Source organism: Diadema antillarum, unplaced genomic scaffold (genome assembly GCF_040938485.1).
Source record: "Diadema antillarum isolate AM-2024a unplaced genomic scaffold, OU_Dant_1.0 seq00001066_RagTag, whole genome shotgun sequence".
Taxonomy (NCBI): Eukaryota; Metazoa; Echinodermata; class Echinoidea; order Diadematoida; family Diadematidae; genus Diadema; species Diadema antillarum.
The window spans coordinates 487,661-507,603 of NW_027271892.1; the positions used below are offsets into that span (position 1 = coordinate 487,661).

General features: G+C 39.6%; 1 protein-coding gene across 1 annotated transcript; it reads right to left on the reverse strand.

Annotated features, from left to right (window-relative positions):
* Positions 1-1,218: 1,218 nt before the first annotated feature.
* On the reverse strand, positions 1,219-19,643 carry LOC139743296 (uncharacterized). Its single transcript, XM_071653790.1, has 11 exons — positions 19,389-19,643; positions 17,017-17,457; positions 16,038-16,161; positions 14,126-14,243; positions 12,039-12,193; positions 10,546-10,753; positions 9,480-9,698; positions 8,494-8,574; positions 5,308-5,430; positions 3,896-4,108; positions 1,219-2,337 (listed from the first exon to the last, which is right to left on the reverse strand). Exons 2-11 carry the CDS (start codon positions 17,394-17,396, stop codon positions 1,955-1,957), a joined length of 2,004 nt encoding a protein of 667 aa, XP_071509891.1. The 5' UTR covers positions 17,397-17,457; positions 19,389-19,643; the 3' UTR covers positions 1,219-1,954.
* Positions 19,644-19,943: the final 300 nt, after the last annotated feature.

Consider the following 19,943-nt stretch of genomic DNA (forward strand, 5'->3'; position numbering starts at 1 on the left):
TTCGCGAAAGTTTCATACCACCGAAGTGTCTGGTTTTTAACAGTATGTGTAGCTTTATTACACAAATAAAAACTTCATTCAAGATCAGACCCTAGTAAACTTCCAATTCTGCTGTCAATAAAGAATGTGTAATAACCCTCTCCACTCTGCCATTTTGAAATAATATAGAAGCAGCATAGGCCTACAGACATGTGTTTTACTTCCACACCAGTGGGGGGGGGGGGGGGGGGGGGGGGGGTTATATTGACATACTTTATCTCTGTAGGCACAGTAAGAAGAGAAAGACGACCTCATTGCGACTGGATGTTGCTAGGTAATATGGTCTAGATGCAAGTAGGAGAGACAGTGCACAACATATCAATGTACAAGTGTAGCAAGATCATCGATTATAACCTTCAGTAGTGGCAGGGGGATACCATGTAATGGTAAAGCTGTCCCGACTTGTACATACTGTAAAAGCAGAAATGTTTAGGTGCAATTTAATTTCATGAATTTCGCAAAAGTCAAGCCATGCAAAATTAACATGTATGGGTAAGTTCTTGTCAAGTGGCAATTCATGATCAATTACATGCCACAAAAAAGGCCAGCAGCTTCCAATTTACAAAAATTTAATGCCGCAAAAAATATCTTGCTTTACAGTGATAGGGGATAGATACCTGTAATACAGTGGACTCCCATTATAACGAAGTCCTCGGGACCGGCGGTTTTCTTTCGTTATATCGAAAAAAACAACAACATTGAGCTGATAATGTTGTGGCCTGAATTTTCATTTCATTGTAACGGAATTTTGTTGCAACCTTATTCATTGTAACGGGAGTGCACTGTGTAGGTAATAGATCATGAATCATGCACAGCTTTATTGCAGCTAGCTGAAGAACCTTTACTGATGAGCGAACACTTTGACACACATATTGGCTGACCCGCAATTCTATTCTAGCAGACATGCCCTAATCAAGGTTTTCGTACAATTGTATGTGTACCCCAGTGAGCAGCAAAAGAAAATCACTTAAAAATCTTGCAAACCAACTTTTCTCCACACTATTGGGTCATTAAATGAGTACCACTGGAATATCAATATATATTGTGCAATGACTTCCCATACCAGTCTGTTAGCAAACTCACTCTATTTCAGTATACAATGGAAATCGGGGGGGGGGGGGGGGGGGTAAGAGTACTGGACTGGTTTATATTAACATACACCCTTTCTAATCCCCCCTCTCTCTCTCTTCCTTGTTTCTCTACATTGTACTATTTTCCACTCTCTTTCCACAGAGTTATATGATGTTGCAAAAAAAAATAATGCCTCCGGCCACTTCGTTGGCGGAGGCATAAAAAAAGACTGTGCAGTTGATCAAGCAACAAAACAGCCAAATAGTTCACATAGAATTACAGTAGATGAGTGAACTGTGTGTGTTTATGTAAATTCATCACATCTACATATACCGACATGATCGCTTTCAATTCAAATAGCAAGTCAACAGCCCCAATGGTGTGCTTGAGTTTTTTTCCAGAAAAAGAAATGACTCGATTGATTAGAACTCAGTACAACCGTAACATTGTCATCAGAGACTCGGAGACTTCACACCAGAGATGGAGTGGCAAGATGGATCCAGTTCAGATATATTTGAGAATTCCTGCAACAAATCGTGAACAGCTTCATCACTAATCTCTATGTGAGTAGACATACACAGACAGCCAAAGAATTTCCACTGGAGTCAATTGTTACCAGTGAGTGTGTGCTTCAATGCACATATTCACTGGCACATGGCTGATAGGCACTAACGGTATTCATTGTTTTCGAATACCCCCGGTGGGTGGCAAATTCAATCCAGCCACCTGTGTTTCCTTGTGCTGCTGGGGCTTTGAGCATGACGTCTCTATCAACAGCAACCTGTAAAAGATAATGGCTGCATCCACTAGAGTTTTCCTCTAGTGCTGGAAAGCCCCAAAGTCTTTAAGAGACTTTGTTAAAGTAGATCTGTTTCCTGAGGGTATGCATGGGCATTCCGATCTGTTTGCATTGTTGCTGGTCAGCGGCTTGACTTAGCACTTGGTTGACCATGGTCAGCATGGTGAGGAGGTCCACTCTGGCGTAGTATGTGTCGATGACGCGGCAGAGGGTTGTGATGTACCACGAGCCCTGGGAGACGCTGCGATTGGACGAGAAGCCCGGAACCGTGGACAGGCTGACGAGGATGTCGGCGTCGTTCGGGAGAGTTTGGTGGGAGTCCTGCTGGATGTCCACTGGCTTCTGGGCTTCCCTGCCCTGACAGGCCTGGATGAAGAAGAGCTTGGGCTTCCCTCCAAGAGACCTGCAGTACTCCCCTCGAAATAATCCTGGATCAAAAATGAAGGATCACCCACTTTAGAATGATGCAGCAATAGAAATAATGCAGTTCTTTGTGATCCATTATCATGTTACCCTAAAAACTAGCACACATTATGGTCAAGAAACTGCAAAATGAAATGATTTGAAGGTGCTATTAAAAAAAAAAAAAAATGTATATTTGACAGCTAGTCAGGAGTTTACATTCTGTAACTTTCTTTAGTTTAGAATTGATTTTGATGAAATCTCTACCGATTCATTTGTCTGATATTTCTCTAATTCTTCAAGGCCAAATGAAACATGTGTGTAATGATGATTAAACTCTTCAAGTCTTTGGGGTGTTTGGGACAAATAACGCAAGTATTCAGGTTGGGTCCTCTGCATTTGACTGGAAAAGATTACCAGGTAGATGGAATAAGCTAAAAGTTATTGACTCTGCACAAAAACAAAAACAAAACTAGATATATCGCTACGGCGACTGATATGCCTCCACCATAATGCATGGTTCTCCTAATAGGTCTACAGTACAATATCTTGACAATGTGTGATGACAGTTTCACACAATTGGCAAAATATTAAAATGACAGGTTTGACACAAATGTGCTGAATGTTCACTTTCCTAGAACTAGGTTCAATTGGATGAATGATTAAAATGTCAGAGTGCAGGTATTTGGGGAACTGATGGTTTTTACTTGACTTTTGACCCTTTTATAAGTTTATGCATTGAGTAATTTTCAAGGTATTGAGAAAAAGTATAATTTCAGTATCAAATGGGAAAATAGCATAATCTAAACCTGGCCTTTGACCTTTGACCTCACAGTTCCAAAGAGAATCACTGTTAGGTTGAACATGCATAAATATGTAAGTTTCATGATGATACCTTAAGTTACTTTTGAGATATGGAGGAAAAAGTGCAATTCAGCACTTTAACTTGACCTTTTGACCTTTGGGGCAAGAAACTTCCCACAGAATATATATTGGGTAATACATGTATACATCAAGTAAAAAAAAAAAAAAGAAAACCTTCAGGCATTGCATAAATACAAAGGAAAGTGGTGATATTTTGAGGAGTTGACCTTGACCTTTGACCCCATGACCTTTGAACCATGACACTCAACTTCCCTAGATAATCACTGCCCATTGGAACAAGCATATATACTAAGTTCCATGAAGATACCTTGAACCATTTGTGAGATATGGAGAAAAACATGAATTTTCAACCTTTTTTTTCACAAAATAACCTGTGACCTTTGACCTCTGACCCCGTGACCCTAAAATCCAAACAAAGTATTATCCCCCCAGGATATACCCTCATACCAAGTTTGATGTAAAACCACCATACGGTTCTTGAGATATCGACAAAAACAAAACGGGACGGACGTACGTACGGACGGACGGACGACCCGAAAACATAATGCCTCCGGCCACTTCGTTAGCGGAGGCATAAAAATGAAGAAATTAGCAAAATTTGCAAGTTTGAGAAAAACGAAGGAGCATAAATGAGCCACTGAGAGGACCAGTACATTCTAATGATATCAGGGTTAAAAGGTCACAACGTAAAACACAAACCTGTTATAGCATCAATGGGTGTGGTCTTGCCGTCGCTCCCGTATACGACATCCTTGGCGCCGTGGGAGAGTATGATGCAGACAAAGCAGTCAAAGTTTGAATGATCATGACTTTGGAAGTCTCTCAAGACCTTTATGTAGCCGTGGGCTGGAGGGTCTTGGATCACATGGGTTCTGAACTTCAGGTTATTTCCGAATGTGTTCAGCAACCTCTCTGTTGGGTGGGACAAGAGGAAATGCAAGGGATGCCTTTAGTGACTGAAAAGAGCACATGAAGGTTTGAACTTTGACCCGGCTAACAAGACAGATAACCCTAACCAGGCCGGGATATTTAGGTAGATCATAGAGCCGGGAGGGCCTCCCAGGCCCCCCTCCAGATCTCGGCTGTCGACCGCGCGATCACAACGAAAATTGGCACACTGCCTATGACGTAATCTAAAGTACCATGTGCATGGCATGTCAGACCAAAAATTGCTCAAAAGCGTGAATTCGAGTGCAATTTCAATGCAAACTGTGTTTACAGGCAAATTTCAAAAAAACATGATTAATTTGGGGTTTTAGTAATTAAAATTAATTAATAACATATTTTCTCGTTCGGAATGATAATTTTTTTTTCTAAAATTAACTTCATGGTACTTTAGATTATGTCATAGGCAATGTGTGTGCCAATTTTCGTCGTGATCCCGCAGTCAATGGGCGAGATGGGGGGGGGGGGGGGGGGGGGGGTGGGCTACCTAACTAGCCCGAACTACTTAGGTTAAGTGTATGCATTGAGTAATTTCCAAGGTGATGGAGATTGGAAAAATAGTGTCATTTCAGCATCAAGTAAAAGTTTAGGATTTTTGACCTAACCTTTGATATTTGACCCAATGGAACTAAATTCCACAAAGAATCATTGTAATATACTACATGCATATTACATTAAGTTTCCTGAAGATACCTAGAGCCATTTTTGAGAAATGGAGGAAAAAAGTTTTAGCGTTTTCACGTAACCTTTGACTTCGGACTTCATGGTAGTCTAATAGCCCAAAACTTTCCCTAGAAAATCTTAATCCCGGAGTACATATATACACATTTCATGAAAGCACAGTCCGGCATTACAGAGATATTGGGAAATAATGAAATTAAGAACTTGACCTTGAACTTTAACTTTAAGTGTGTGCAGCAATAATTGATAGGCACAGGATCACCCACTCTCATATACACTGTACATACATGAGCTAAGTTTCACTTGGATACCTCAAACAAATTTTTAGTCACACTATCAACAAAATCGATTACGAACAGAAAGATCTACAGATGGAAGGACAGATGGAGGGACAGACAACCAGAAAACATAACGCCTCTGGCAATACTGTAACTGTACTTCACAGTGGAGGCATAAAACAAGATCGGTCTGCGCAAAACACTTACCTACATCCTTCTCCGTCCCATCCCGCTGCGACAAGCTCACGTCAGCCTGTCGTCGGAAGTGCTTCGCATTGAAGATGATGCAGTAACCGCGCGGGATCCTGTCCATTCGGTATCTGGGGATCTCTGGAAGTTGCACAGATGGGAAAAATAAATGAGTTCGTGGGCAGTTCACTGTAATGTCAATCAACCTCTTTAACATCTCAAGCAGATTCACCTTAACTGTGCAATTCCAATCAACATTCAAGTTTACATTAAGAAGAGTAAAATCAGACTAAAGACTGGTTAGTCTTTAGTGAAAATTTGACACAATAGTTCTGGGAATTTTAACTCTGCCACTGGTTCGTCCAAAAAAAATATGACAAAAAAATTCATTTCTGTCAATAAGTTAATCACTACAAAATCTTCTTTGGGGGAAAATAATCATTGATATCCTATCAAAGGACTACATAAATTTGATATGCGGACACAATTCTTCCTAGTTTCATGTAAAACCAAGTCTTATTTGAAGATTTGGACACAAGTTCCTACAACACTTGTGAAGCCATTACATAATCTATCTCTTTACTATTTTCAGAAAATGTCATATTCTGAAAATCCATAACTGTCATACTTTAAAGGGGAATTTTTCCCAAAATATTCATATGGATTGAGCAGGTACAGCAATATTAGTAGAACACATCAGTATATAGTTTGAGAAAAAATCAGGCAATTTATGCAATGATTACGAAAACTGGATGAGAAGATTGTACAACAGTTTGTGATGCCACTGCATAACATGATACAATTTTTTTTTTTTCAATTTCAAAATTTATTTCATTTTTTGACAAAAGATATGTATTTCACTTCCTTTGATAACAGAGAATAAAGTAAAAAGAACATTGTAGAATGAAAAGACTTGCAATAATTGAAGAACCTTATAGTAATCATACATTGTAGTAAAACAAGGAACAGATAGAAGTGGTCAAAGTAAAGTACATGTATAATCTTGCATAAAGTGTGAAAAATGGAGGGACCCACTAAAAAGACACAGCTTGTAGAACTTGGGCCCTTCAAAGCAAACATAAAGAGAATTCCATAAAGTTTCTTTTTTTTCAAATCAAGAGAACACATTCCTTTTAACTTGTTACTGGCACTCATAAAAGATCAATATTATCATTACCTCTGCTCTCTGAAAGAAGTTTGTCATTTGCTGTTTCACTATGCCAGGGCTCCACACTAACTTTTATTTTTGGTGGCCCGATTGGGCCACCAAAATCATTGCTTTTTATTTTTTGGTAGCCCGAAAGTAAAATCTGGTGGCCCGAAAAAAAATCAAGAAAAACATAAGAAAAACTAAATCGGTCCTACACATAGAAAATTAAATGTTAAGTATTACTGAAGTGATATATACAGTTACCCATGTTTAAAATAAATGAATAGAAAATTCAATCATCTTACCGTTATTTTGAGTTCTACGATTTATCAAATAGGCTTATAGATTATTATAAAACTTGATGCATATTTAGGTGGTCAAAACTTATGTTCGAAATGAGAAAGTGGGAGCATTTGCAGACATTTGTAAACATCCGACATTTTGTTTTAGCATTGTAAGAGCCGAAAGTTACCATTATTCATTCTGATTGTAAAAACAATCATCCAACATTTACTAGTATTTTAGCATCTTACGGAGCCGATTGTTACCGCTGTTCATTTCCAAAAGTAAAGGCAAACACCCGAGGTGGCCCGATCGGGCCACCAAAATCTTAATTTCTGAAATTTTGGTGGCCCGACGTGCGTTTTTGGTGGCCCCGGGCCACCGGGCCACCGTTAGTGTCGAGCCCTGACTATGCTACAAAAATGAAATGTTTCAAAATTCTCTTTATATTTTCTCAACATTATTGTTCTGCGGTGACATCACAAAATGTTGCGGTTATTCTCTTCCCCGTGAAGACAGCACTTAACCTGTAAAAATTCATAACTTATCAACAGATTTTCTGATTTTCCTCAAACTTCACTTTACCATAGGTGTTCTACTAATATTGATGCATTCCCTCAATCCACATATGTGATCCGCTACAACAAAAGGATCCAAAAGTCGCAGGAGGTCAATTTTCTGAAAATGGCATGTCATTATTCCCTTACTTTTCCGTATATAACACGACTCATAGAAGTACTCGGGTGCGGAGATATTGATGATTTTATGAGACCATGTTAAGTGGTCTAGGAAATCAATGTTTCGAGAAAACCGCCTTCAAAGTTTTCTTTTCGACACAATCTTCCTTTTCCTCTAATCATTTAGCTTCAAAATTTCGGCAGATGATAGACGAAACATTAGACTACAGCATCATGCCAACAACAGAAATTTGATGGTTTTGACCGATCTTGATGATGTGACTTTAAACTCGATTTCCTCACCTCAGCTATCAGCGACTTTGGATCCTTTTGTTGTGGCAGGTCACATGAGGTACAAGTATCTGGGTTTCAGTCTCCTTCAACCCGTTGAAGATGGACTGATTTTTCTATAACATACATTCCCCATAGACACCTGCCCTGGTGGAGGGGGGGGGGGGGGGGGGGGGGGGCTGGGGATTCCTTTATTCTATAACAAAAGGAACTTGAGATAGCTTTTGATAGAAAAGCAAACAAGGGCGCCGGTAGCCGGGGGGGGGGGGGGGGCACTTGGAGTTTTGCCCCCCCCCCCCCCCAAAAAAAAGTAATAATAATCTATACACTAATATTTACCTATGAGTAAATTTAGTGTTTAGATGGTAGCCTTGTGTCCTCATGTGTACCCCCGAAACATACCTTTAGTAAACCTTACATTTTCCCTTTCTTCTATGGTTTTTAGCAATATAAGAATAATTTTTATTGCTCGAACAATGCGATCACATTTAAGCTTTTAATCCCCCTCCCACAACCTCCCCCCGCTTGGTCGCTTCGCTCCCTTGCCGAGGATCTCACATCACTATGTGTACTTTCCAAGGAATTTGCTTTTAATTGTTCTACAAACGCGACTTTTGTACTCTGTTTTTACAAAAAGTCCCTACTGTGGTACCTCCGCTTGGTCGCTTCGCTCCCTCGCGGAGGATTTCACACCGTCACATAATGTGCCCCCGTCGAGATTTTGCCCCCCCCCCCAAAAAAAAAAAAAACAAAACCAAAAGTGTTCTGGCGCGCATGACAGCAAACTTCAATTTGCATACATACCCATCTCTGATTGGTTCAGCACCATAGCTGTCTGTGCCGGTACTACTCGTGGTGGGGCAGTTCTTGCTTGTGTCTCAGAATCTGAATGAAGGGTGATGAAACCTTTGTTATTGTAGAACGAGAAACAGACTGGCTACAACAGATTACGCATTATCCTGCTATGCGTTTTTCATTCTTTCCGCATTCAGAAACGACCAGAGCAATACTTACAATGAAAAATTCTTTGCATCAGTGATAAATAATCCATTGATGATTTCATCAGGATAAGTTTTGAGTACAAGTAGCATAACGACGTAGAAGGTATTTTGCAACTTTTCTGATATGCTACATTCATGGGGGGGGGGGGCATAATCATTCTCCATCTGACTTGCTCTGCACTGATGTAAAAAAAAAAAGCGTCAAAAGGGTATTTTTTTCACACATTTCGTGTCCTTGATGTTTTCCCTTGAAAGGGAGTGGGTTTTTTTTTTTTTTTTCCATCAGCATTTAGGGGTCCCATTTCACAAAATACATTTTTGCTTTTCACTGTCACCACTATGTATACTGTTGTGTTTACAACACGTACAATCAAATCTGACATCTGTTCAACTGAACACCTTATTGTAGATCAGGAAAGTGCTCGTTACTATTTTTCAATTTTTATCAGAAGCATCTATTAAAAAAAAAAAAGAAATGCCACTTAAGATATTGTACAGAGTACAGTAGTGAAATATGTCATGAAGGATATTGTACAATTGTACTTGGCACAATAACAGAATACACCATTTTGGGTACGTTTTACAGGTGTGAAAGCATTTTGGGAGTGAAAATTTGATGTGTTGTAATATGTCATTTAGGGTCCATTACTGAGGTGTTTAGACAGGGGTGGGTAGCACAATTGTCTGAGAAACACTCTGTGAGACACTATACTATCTTAACCATAGAATTCTGACTAAATTGTTCCACAGAAAGATCGAGAAGTCTAATGGAATGAAACATGGCCTCACCACTCGTATCTGCTCCCCTGTGCATTTCTTCCTCATTGAGTACGGCACTTGCATAGGAAGAGGTGTCAGAAGACACAGTGCTGGATGTGGTATCGCTGGGAGGACCCGTTCCCATGGAAACGTCTCCCTGTGAGATGTGCAGGCTGGCCATCTTCTTCTGCAGGTCTTCATGGGACATCGACATCACCCGCTCCCACAATGCATCTGCATAATCCTTGCCTATGAGAGCAGCAGCACATAAAATAAACAGAGCTAGGATTTATAGGATTTAGTTTCATTCATCCAAAACTAGCAGATATAGGACACAGAAACACATGAAATAAACAGAGCTAGGATTTATATAATTTACCATTATACATCCAAAACTAGCTAGATTTAGGTATAGAATACAGAAACACAATCCCAAGATTTATAGGATTTATATTCACGCAGAGGTGGGACCCAACTTTCATCAGGACCACTTTGTTTTTGGATATGTCAGCCATTTCAAAACTAATTTCCATCAAATAAACTTTGAACTCTTCTTAGAATTATATGATCATTCATATTTCACGCATAGTTTCTCATTGTCTTCCAAGATAAATTAAAAACCTGGAGCCCCATCTCAACCAAAACTATACCATCCTTTATGATCTTTAGATTTCGCCTGTTGGACTGAAAACTTCCCATAACTTCTTGCGAAACTTTACGCAAAACTTCCCACTCAAACTAGGGAAATTTCCCAGACCCCCCACAAATCTTCTAGAGGTTTGGGTAGTGTGAACGCTAGAAACTGAAACTTTGCAGCGTTTGTCATGTGATCAGTCCACCATCGGTTTACTGGCAATGCCTCTGAAACGCGCCATCATTGTGATGTACAAGCTTGCATTGTTACGTCACAATCAATCACTGTCAGACGGCACGCTCTTCCTTCTTTCTTGTGTGCACACGCACCAGTGACCCAAACTTTGAGAACTTTTACATGAAAAAGTTAGTCTACCAGTGTGGATAGACAAGCACACTTTGCAAAGACTTCGCGATCTTGAACTTGGCAATCTTTTTCCAGTGTGACCACGGCTCATCTCACCCTTTTGCTCTACAGCTTCAATGTACCACGAGTACTGTTCCATGCTCTTGGTTCCCCCTCCACCGTTCCGCCTGTCAGGGAAAGTGCCTTGGGACGATGCAGGCTGTTGGCCCACTGCTGGGTCCCCCAATTGTTCCCTTGATCGCTCCATTTCCCTTAGCAGTACCTCCAGGTATTTTTCCCTGCGATGTGCTTCCATTTCAAAAGGCTGTTCCATAAAAGAAGTATCACAAGTGGCAGATTCACAGTGTTATCATGGACATCAGTATTTGGAACAGTGTTTAACTAAAACAAAACAAGAAAGTGGTGATTAATTTTATCTCACACTCCTGTAATGCTAGCACTATCATAACATAAACATTGTTATTACAACTGCCATAATCAGCAGGACAAATACTGCCCTCAGTCATATCACTGTTTTTCCCCAGTTGCATTTACAAGCTTTCAAAGAAAGAGTCTTGTGTGTGCATGATACAGTTGATACCTGTTCACAGATGACAAAATGATATCTCAGAGTTTGCCTTTTCCTTCATTGTTGAGTATTCTGCTGCTAATACATTAATTTGGCCACCCTCACTCTTAATCATCTTTCACAAACTACACGTGTACATTCAAACCTGCCTGCTCAAGCTTGCTCTCACGCACATACACACAGTACATGAATGCAATTCCCATCACACTCACAATCTATACTAATTTTGTTGTTTGCTTTTGAAAGATTATCCATGCTTGCTGGATGAGAATATAAAACTTTCCTACAAGTGGGTTATAAAACATGAAGGAGATACATTGTACTTGATGTCAATGAATCAAAAGATCAAATACAGTCCAATCTTCCCTATCCAGCCTCCCTTAGTTCGGATCTCACTATCACTCAGACGCGACCTCTCCGTGATTTTTTTTTTTTTTCAATTGAATAATTACAGGGAAAGGGGAGATTCCAAACTCAGACAAAATTCCTGCACAAACTTGCATGTGTTACGTCATATTATTCCCAACATTGTACTTAACTTTTTTTTTTTTCATGAAATTAGGGCATGGTATAGGTCATCGTTCATTAAGCGAATTATCGGAAAATTCTGAACGCAGACTAGCTGACGAGGATTTGATATGTTCACGCAAGATTGACACATGTACATCTAGCTACCATTGGACAGGGAACTGTGTGTATTAAACATTGAGACTTCCATATCCGGCCGTATAAACATTGAGACTTCCATATCCGGCGCTCATCCCTTATCTGGATGAGCGCCAGTCCTGAGATGTCCAGATAGGAGAGGTTGGACTGTAGTGTTCAGAGGGAAAAAAAAAAATTATGACACAGCCCCATCTCTTATTCACAATCCAAAGCAGGAAGACATTTGAGCAGCTAAATTATACCCTCTAAACTACCTCCTTTGGAAGCAGAGCAGGGGAAAAAAATATGATTATTATAAAACTTGGCAAGGTGAGACAGACAGACAGACAGACAGACAGACAGACAGACACTGTACCTTCAAACCTGGTCCCGAAACTTCTGCAGTCGGGTGGACAGCCGGGGAATAGAAGCTCGGATGCGAGTTGCGATGGCTACCAAATGCCCGGAGGGGCTGAGCAGGAGCTGGTGGAGGCAGCTGCGGCGCTGACGTGGTTCGGTTGAAGGGTGATGCTGTTCAAAAGTTCACGTGAAGGGGATTGATACAGATGAGTGAATTCATGTCATGTGAACCAATGTTGTGTGTGTCTGCAGGCTATGACACTGCACAGGCCACAATCCGGTGGAGAAGAGAACCATTTATCCATCATAAAAGCCAGCTTGCTCTAGGACTATGAATATCACTTGGACACTCAAAGAATTCATATGCACAATTCATTTTCTCAACAACTCATTATCATTCAAAGTTTAGACTGCGCTATCTCTGGAATACTGTACCTTCATTATTTTTCTCATACTGACTGCACAAGTGCAATACGGTAGTATTCTGGAACATGTTCATAAACAGTAGTAAATATAATCTCAGCTTAATAATTTATGAACATATACACACAAGTCCCCACTGAACTCTTACTGGTAATCACTGCTTGGCAAACTCACTCCCAATCATGACAACTAATGCTTTATAAATACTGAACTAATGCTTTATAAATACTGAACTAATGTGAAATGTAATGCACACATGACGATCACAGGTAGTTAAAGGTGTCAATGTACTATTTCTTTTTTTTTCTTTTTCTTTTTCTTCTTCTTCTCTTTTAAAAAGATATAAACTTACTAGTATTGCGGTGCGCAGTATCAGGTAAGTGTAACGGAATCATTAATACACTGACAAACACATTTTAGGCATGTAACATAGGCACTAAGGTGATTTTAGGTGTGCACATAATCTGCCCACTGAAAGAGTTTCATATCAAATCAGGACATTCAGAAATTCTATTCCTCTCACTCGCCCATAATGGGCATTCAGGAAAGAGTCCTGTACCACATGTCCCCCAAAAAAATTACAATGGGACTTTCCGCAATGATAACTTTAAAAATAGTGAATCAATCCAAATACAATTTCAGGGTACAGAACTATAACTCATTGCCCACATCTTACAGTAAATCCCATTCAATTTGCTTCAGTGGTCAAAGAGAAATGAGGAATTTTGAAGAGCACATCAGGAATCTCTTCCCTCCAAGTTCTGTCTATTTTGTTCACACACAAGAGCATCCAAGTGCTAAACTTGGAAGAATCAGACTCATGACATGCTTTACAACAATCCACATTTCTCTGTGACCGCTTAACCACATTGAATGGGGTTCTCAGCAAAATAGAGCTAAGATGTTATATTTCAAGACCCTGACGTAGCATTTAGATACTTTAATCATATTGAGTGTCGTCAATGCGAAAATCTGATTGTAATTATTTTGGGGGGACATACTGCACTTTCACACCCAGACACCCAATTATTTAAAGGACAAGTTCACCTTCATAGACATGTGGGTTGAGTGAATGCAGCAATATTAGTAGAGCACATCACTGACAGTTTGAGGAAAATCGGACAACCCGTTAAAAAGTTATGAATTTCTGAAGTTTCTGCTCACTCAAGGCTGCATGAGAAGACTACTATAGTTTGTGATGTCACATGAGTACAACGATATAAAGAAAGAATAAAGAAAATTCAACATATTCTCACTTTTCGCACATAAGAAAAGAAAACTTGACTTCTCTCTTTCAGAAGGCAGGGGGAATGATATTACCCTTAACATGTGTCAGTAACAAGTCGAAGAAATGTGCACTTAATTCAAAAAGTAAAGTTTTGTGAAATTCTCTTTTTATTTTCTTTATATGGTTGCACGCATATGACATCATGCACTATAGTAGTCTCCTCATCCAGCAGTGACTACACAGATACTTTAAAAATTCATAACTTTTGAACACATTGTCCGATTTTCCCCAAACTTTCACTGATGTGTTCTACTAATATTGCTGCGTTCACTCAATCCACATGTATTTGAAGGTGAACTTGTCCTTTAACTTGCACTATATACAGTGAGATTCAGCTGCCCTGGGCTCATGGTCAAGTGGGTTTGCAGCACCCTGTCAATATTTCTCTTTACCTGTGTAGGTCTGTATGTCTGCAGCAAGTGCTGAGTTTCCGACAACGTGCATCAACTGTGCCAAGAAGGACACATTATCAGGGCCTATGATGTCATATCTCTCCATCTGAGAAAAGAGCTGAAACAGAATGAAAGTACAGGAAAGTGTTAAATACAATTTAAATTAAATACAGTATCTATATGACACAGTCATAATACAATTATATTAGATTGGATGGCTATGAATGGGATACCATGGAATATCACAAGAGTTAGAGCCATTATTGCATGAATAAAAAATGAGTGCAAAATTGTCCCTAACAAGTGCAATATTCCCTGGTATTCCATGAATACCATCAAATGTAATGTTATTTTCATCTATAATCATTACGTAGAGAAAGTATAAACTGCACAAAAGTACTGTACTTCTACCCATCTTTACAGTTGACTCAGCACTGAAAAAGAATAGCCCCTACGCAACTACATGTAACTGCATATGAAGCAAGCAACTACATTGTAGCAAGATGTTTGCATGCTTGTGAATTTTACAAGATTTCGCGCACTAGTAGCAAGCTTTTGCACACTCAGCAAGAGCTTGCGCAACAGGCGAGACATAATGCGGTGTATTCCAGTTAAAACGGTAGCCTATGGGGAGTTAATACACTTGCCTGTGCATTTCGTTCAATATGCTCTCATATTGAACGGTAAAAATTGGGCCGACAACGATATACGTTTTAAATGCCCCCTATTAACATCCTATATAGAAGATAATAATATGTTTTAATGCATCCTAAAACGTCCTATATAGATGATAATCTAACTTACTGGTTGGGCTATAACCCAATCTTCATCCATCCTTCCACTACCTCAAATAACACTTACTTGTACCTCATGGCATGTATCATAATGTATACGCCATATATTTAGCAAGTCTAATTTTTTGCCAATTGGGACTTCCAAGCAAGTTTGCCAGTGCATGGTTGAATTTGCGAAATTGTTGGGTACAGAACTGAACAGAGAAATGTATGTTTGCACATCACACTCAGGTCGGATTCAGAGTTGATATTTGCATGCGTTTTTAAATTTGCGAATAGCACCCGACTCGTCAAATTCGTGAAACAAAAATTCATGAAATAATTGGTGCATATGGTACATGTATTAAAATCTTGTGTATATTATTCATTTAAATCCACCAGACGTAGGTTTCAAAATAAGAGTCAATATGTGACCCGCTACAAAAACAGGATCCTAAAGTTGCTGACGGCTGAGCCGAGAAAATCCAGTTTGAAGTCACATCATCAAAATCGGTCAAAACAATTGTTCTTTTTTTTTTTGTTTTGTTTTTGGCATAATTTTGTAGTCTAATGTTTTGTCTACCATCTGCTGAAATTTTGAAGCTAAATGATCAAAGGAAAGGAAAGAAATCAGCGTTTTTCTGGGCCACGATTTTTCGACTTTCAACGTAACAGAAACGTGTCCGAAGATTTGGATTTAACGCCGGAGCTAGACTCTGCCCCTAGCAACAAGGGAGTGGTCTTATTGGTCAGTGCATGGCATCCTGATTACTGATTGGTTGTGCGTAGACCCCTGGCGCTAAGCTTGAATGAACATCGTGGAGGTCGCTAGGAGCATACCTCCTACTGTCAAGCTGTGAAAACTGTCTGAAAAACTGTAGCATGGGAAGGAAAAATTTGAAGGCTTTTTTTCTCGAAACTCTCGATTTCTACAACTACAGTACTTGACATGCGCGAATAAAATCATTGATATCTCCGCAAGCGAGTACTTTTATGATTTGTCCTATATATGAAATTAAAGTAGAAGAGTAAGGGAACAATGTCATGACATTTTTAGAAAATTGTCCTCCCCTGACTTTCAGTTCCTTTTGTTGCAGCGGGTCACATGGATTCTCTTTGGATTGGTTGCATGTTTTTACCTGGAGGGGGGTTTTGCAGTCTTCAATGACGGAAATGGGCAATGTGTCGCCGTCGCTCAGGTAAAATCTCAGCTGTTCTCGCTCGTCGCGGGTCAAGCTGTCAGCAATTTTCAGCATGAGTCTCCTACGAACCATGGCAAATAATAAGGAACATTTTACTACCAGGCCAATGCAAGCAAGAGCAATGCAATCAACATTTGTAAGAGAAAGTGTAAGAGAAAGTGAAGGTGTTCATAGAGTAGTCAAATGCTGTACGGGACTTCACATTTTTGGAGGGATGACCCCACCCAGATCTTGACACAAATGGTGAAAATTTTTCTTTTACAATGCGATATAACATCTTGGAGCAGCAGAAATAGAGGAATACAAATGCAGAGTCGATTGATGGCAAAGTTATGATATTTCGTGTCTTTTTGGGTTTTTTTTAAAATCTAAAATCAGAGACATCATTTGTCTGGAATTTGTTACATACTAGATTGCCACCAAAATCCTGCAAATGAGGACAACACATTTGTATGCAAATGAATGGTTATTTCAGGATGATATAATACTAACGCACACAACCACGAATTTACTTTTTACAACCTCATAATGATATGTGAATAGAATGCCAAAATATATGTTTGATTTTACAAATCTGAAATGCAGCCATTTATTATGTCCATTTTGGAAAACTCGGAGCGTAAACAGGGGCTAAAAACATGTATTTAAGGCCGTCTCCTAATCCCTAGTTTTGCTCCTTGAAAAGGATAATACCAATATAACATCCTCATTTCTAAAGTCTACACTTTGCAAAATATCATGCACATCAAAGATACCCGCTGCATATGATACACAGTATCATAACTTGTTCTAGTAAAATAGATTTGTCCACTTGTTTCCTTTGCATGAATACTATGGTACGACGAAAGAGATTGAATATGGATTATAATGTAAGGAGAAGCATGGTGAAACTAGGGCAGTAGGGGTGTGAACCCACCTGTAGCCACTCAGCCTGTGCGCCAAGCTTCCCTCCCTACCGCTCCACGACTTCAGCTTCTTCATCAGGTCAAAGCGGTTGATGGCCTGCATCAGAGAGACGAGCAGGGAGATGTCGTCCGGCGTCAGCAGCGCCAGCTTCTCCAGCTCCGCAAACAGGTGGATGCCGCGGGTGATGGTCTCCAACTTCCGCGGCGCAACGCCCAGGTCCTGGCACAAGTACCGCAGCTTGTCCATGTCGCGCATCCCAAGCCCGTTGTCGATCTCTTTCAGCATGCCCCGATACTGGAGGCTGCTGCTCCCCGGGTTCGCGTCGCTGCACACATCTCCACTGACTAGCACATTGCTGCTACCATAAGGCCCAGTACTCGCCATTCTCATTCGAAGATCACGACTTGTGTGAAAAGGTAACACTTGTTATCTAAGTTGAATGACCAGAACCCTATATTAAGGAAACATTATTTAGAGGAAAACAGTCATTTTTACGTTAAGAAAATGATTGAACATAACATACCTTACATGGTATATGTATAAAGGAAGCAATGTGGCTTATTCTTGCATTAACCTTTGAGCAATACTTTGAACAGACATAGTTTATGCATATTTGCATATTAATCACCTACAGTACAGATATTTTTCCCTTGATTGAGATTATATCAATTGCAGCGTGAAATTTTCATCAACCAAGTTCTTATAGTTATAATTATATTTATGGTCAATTTCACCCATTTTTTTTTCTCAAACTATGCCAGTTCTAGGATAAATTATCTGAAATAATACATCAGCAAACACATTAAATTAGAAAAGAGTAGAGTACAACTTTACTCCATGTTCAATTCAAAATCATATTCAAATTGGTGAAGATTTTATTTCAACGGTAGATCTACCTAAAATTAGAAAAACACATCTTGATTACAAAATACTAATTTCAGTTACAATTATGATATGAAAAGGACATCATTATATATCAAATGTCATTGCATTTTAATCCAAACATTCCTTTTCTTTAATATGCTGATGAATCAAAAGAGCTGTAGTTGGTACCTTGTCTAAAAACGTACACATTTTTTTGAGTATGAGTGTACAACAATAGAAGAGAATTGGTGTATTATGACATCACCATCTCATCAAACTTGCAAGTGTTGCTATCACCAATACTGCAATGCAGTAAAAACAAGTAAAACTTTTACAGGCAGAGGCTATATGCAGACAGCACCGACACATTTTCACTTCCTGTTAAAACAGTGCAACATGCACAGGCAAATACACATAGGAACATGAACCACTCTACTCTTGAGTCATTTTCTCATGAATAGAAAGTGGGAGGGCAAGACTTCCATAGGGCCTATGTACCCCCCGCTATGCATCATGATTCATTATAAGTGATGTCATCAATCGCTAACATGAATAAGTTTAGGTGGCTTTGGGATTAGGATTAGATAGAGTTTACTCAGTTTAGGATTAGGGTTAGGGTTTAGCCTAGAGTTAGGGTTAGGGTTAGGGTTAGGGTATAGTCATTGATCTCGGTGTCCAAGGGAAATGCGGACTTTAGAGAAAGCTCATAGAACAATGTACAATGTAGGTGTATAATAGTGGGGGGTACATATGGAAGTCTTTCCAGTGGGAGAGAAGGGCTCAGCAAAGAGTGTGTATGGTATACAGAACTACTCTGTAATTCACGGGCCACTCAACAACCCAGATAAACACTTAAATTCATACCAGCAATTGTCATCCCTAAATGTGGGAATCCAGACAAATTTCAGATCATCAAGCCTCTCACTGTCTTTGTTACATGTAGCCAAGCTCAAATTTGCAGTGAGTTTTTTACCCGCCTTTTTCATTTGGGCAATTGAAGAGCACATGTACAAGTAATAATCAAATATGCCAACGGCGGTTTGTACTTTGCTGCCTGAATAAGGATTTCTTTGATACCCTCCATACAATCCGATGGAGATGTCATGATTTAATACAAATAATACTCTTTCGGCAATTGTGCACTTTATCATTATACTGTTACAGGCTGCTTTAGAATTAACCTACCGACAAAACAAATATTCTACCCATGTGAAGATCTTCATCTGGAATCTATTTGGTTTATTTTGTTTCTAAGATTATAGAGTTGCTAGTGCAGATCACCATACCAATGACTTATGTGTTTTTGCATTCATTGCCATTGGTAAAGGCACTGTATTCATAATGAATGGGCATGGAAGTACACAGCTACAGCAGAAAAACATTTCAGATAGAAAGTATAATATCTACCAGTGTTACAATATATCGGAACTCACTGTATCAGCAAACTCTCTAAATTGTTTAATAGTGCTGTGCTGATGCACGAATTGACAGAAGAGTTTTAAAAATCACACTGCTCACCTCCCTCCTTCGCTTGAACTGGATCAGTGCATGATTGTTGTAGATTAGCACGCTGATTAAAGTTGCTTCCAGCTAATTTCGTAAATTCGTTGATTCGACTCTGTCTGTCTCGTCTTGTTGTTGTTAAGTCAGTAATATCTTCTGTCCTCTCCGTTCTCCAATGTTTTTGCTAAGCAGCGCAGCGGTGGATGAGCTACACAAATTCCCGGTGAGTGTAAAAATAGATGTAACTGTAATATGGTGCTGAATGTGTTTTCATACGCTAAAGTCCCTCTTGCTGATTATGACTAGCTTACTGGTGCCGGTAGATGACGCGTAAAAGCAGACCATGTACCAGCTTCTGGCAGCTTCCGAAAGAGGGTTTTCCCCACCCGTGCACAAAGTTCATCGCACATGCGCATTTCCATAACAGTGTCACGTACGTGAACGCTGCAGGGATCAACAGGAGGAGGTTGTCGGCTAGCGCCGGGATGAGTCATGACTGGTTCTTTGAACGCTTGTTTGACATGGTGGCAGCGGCTAAAGACGGAACCAAAGAATTTTATCGTGAATTGG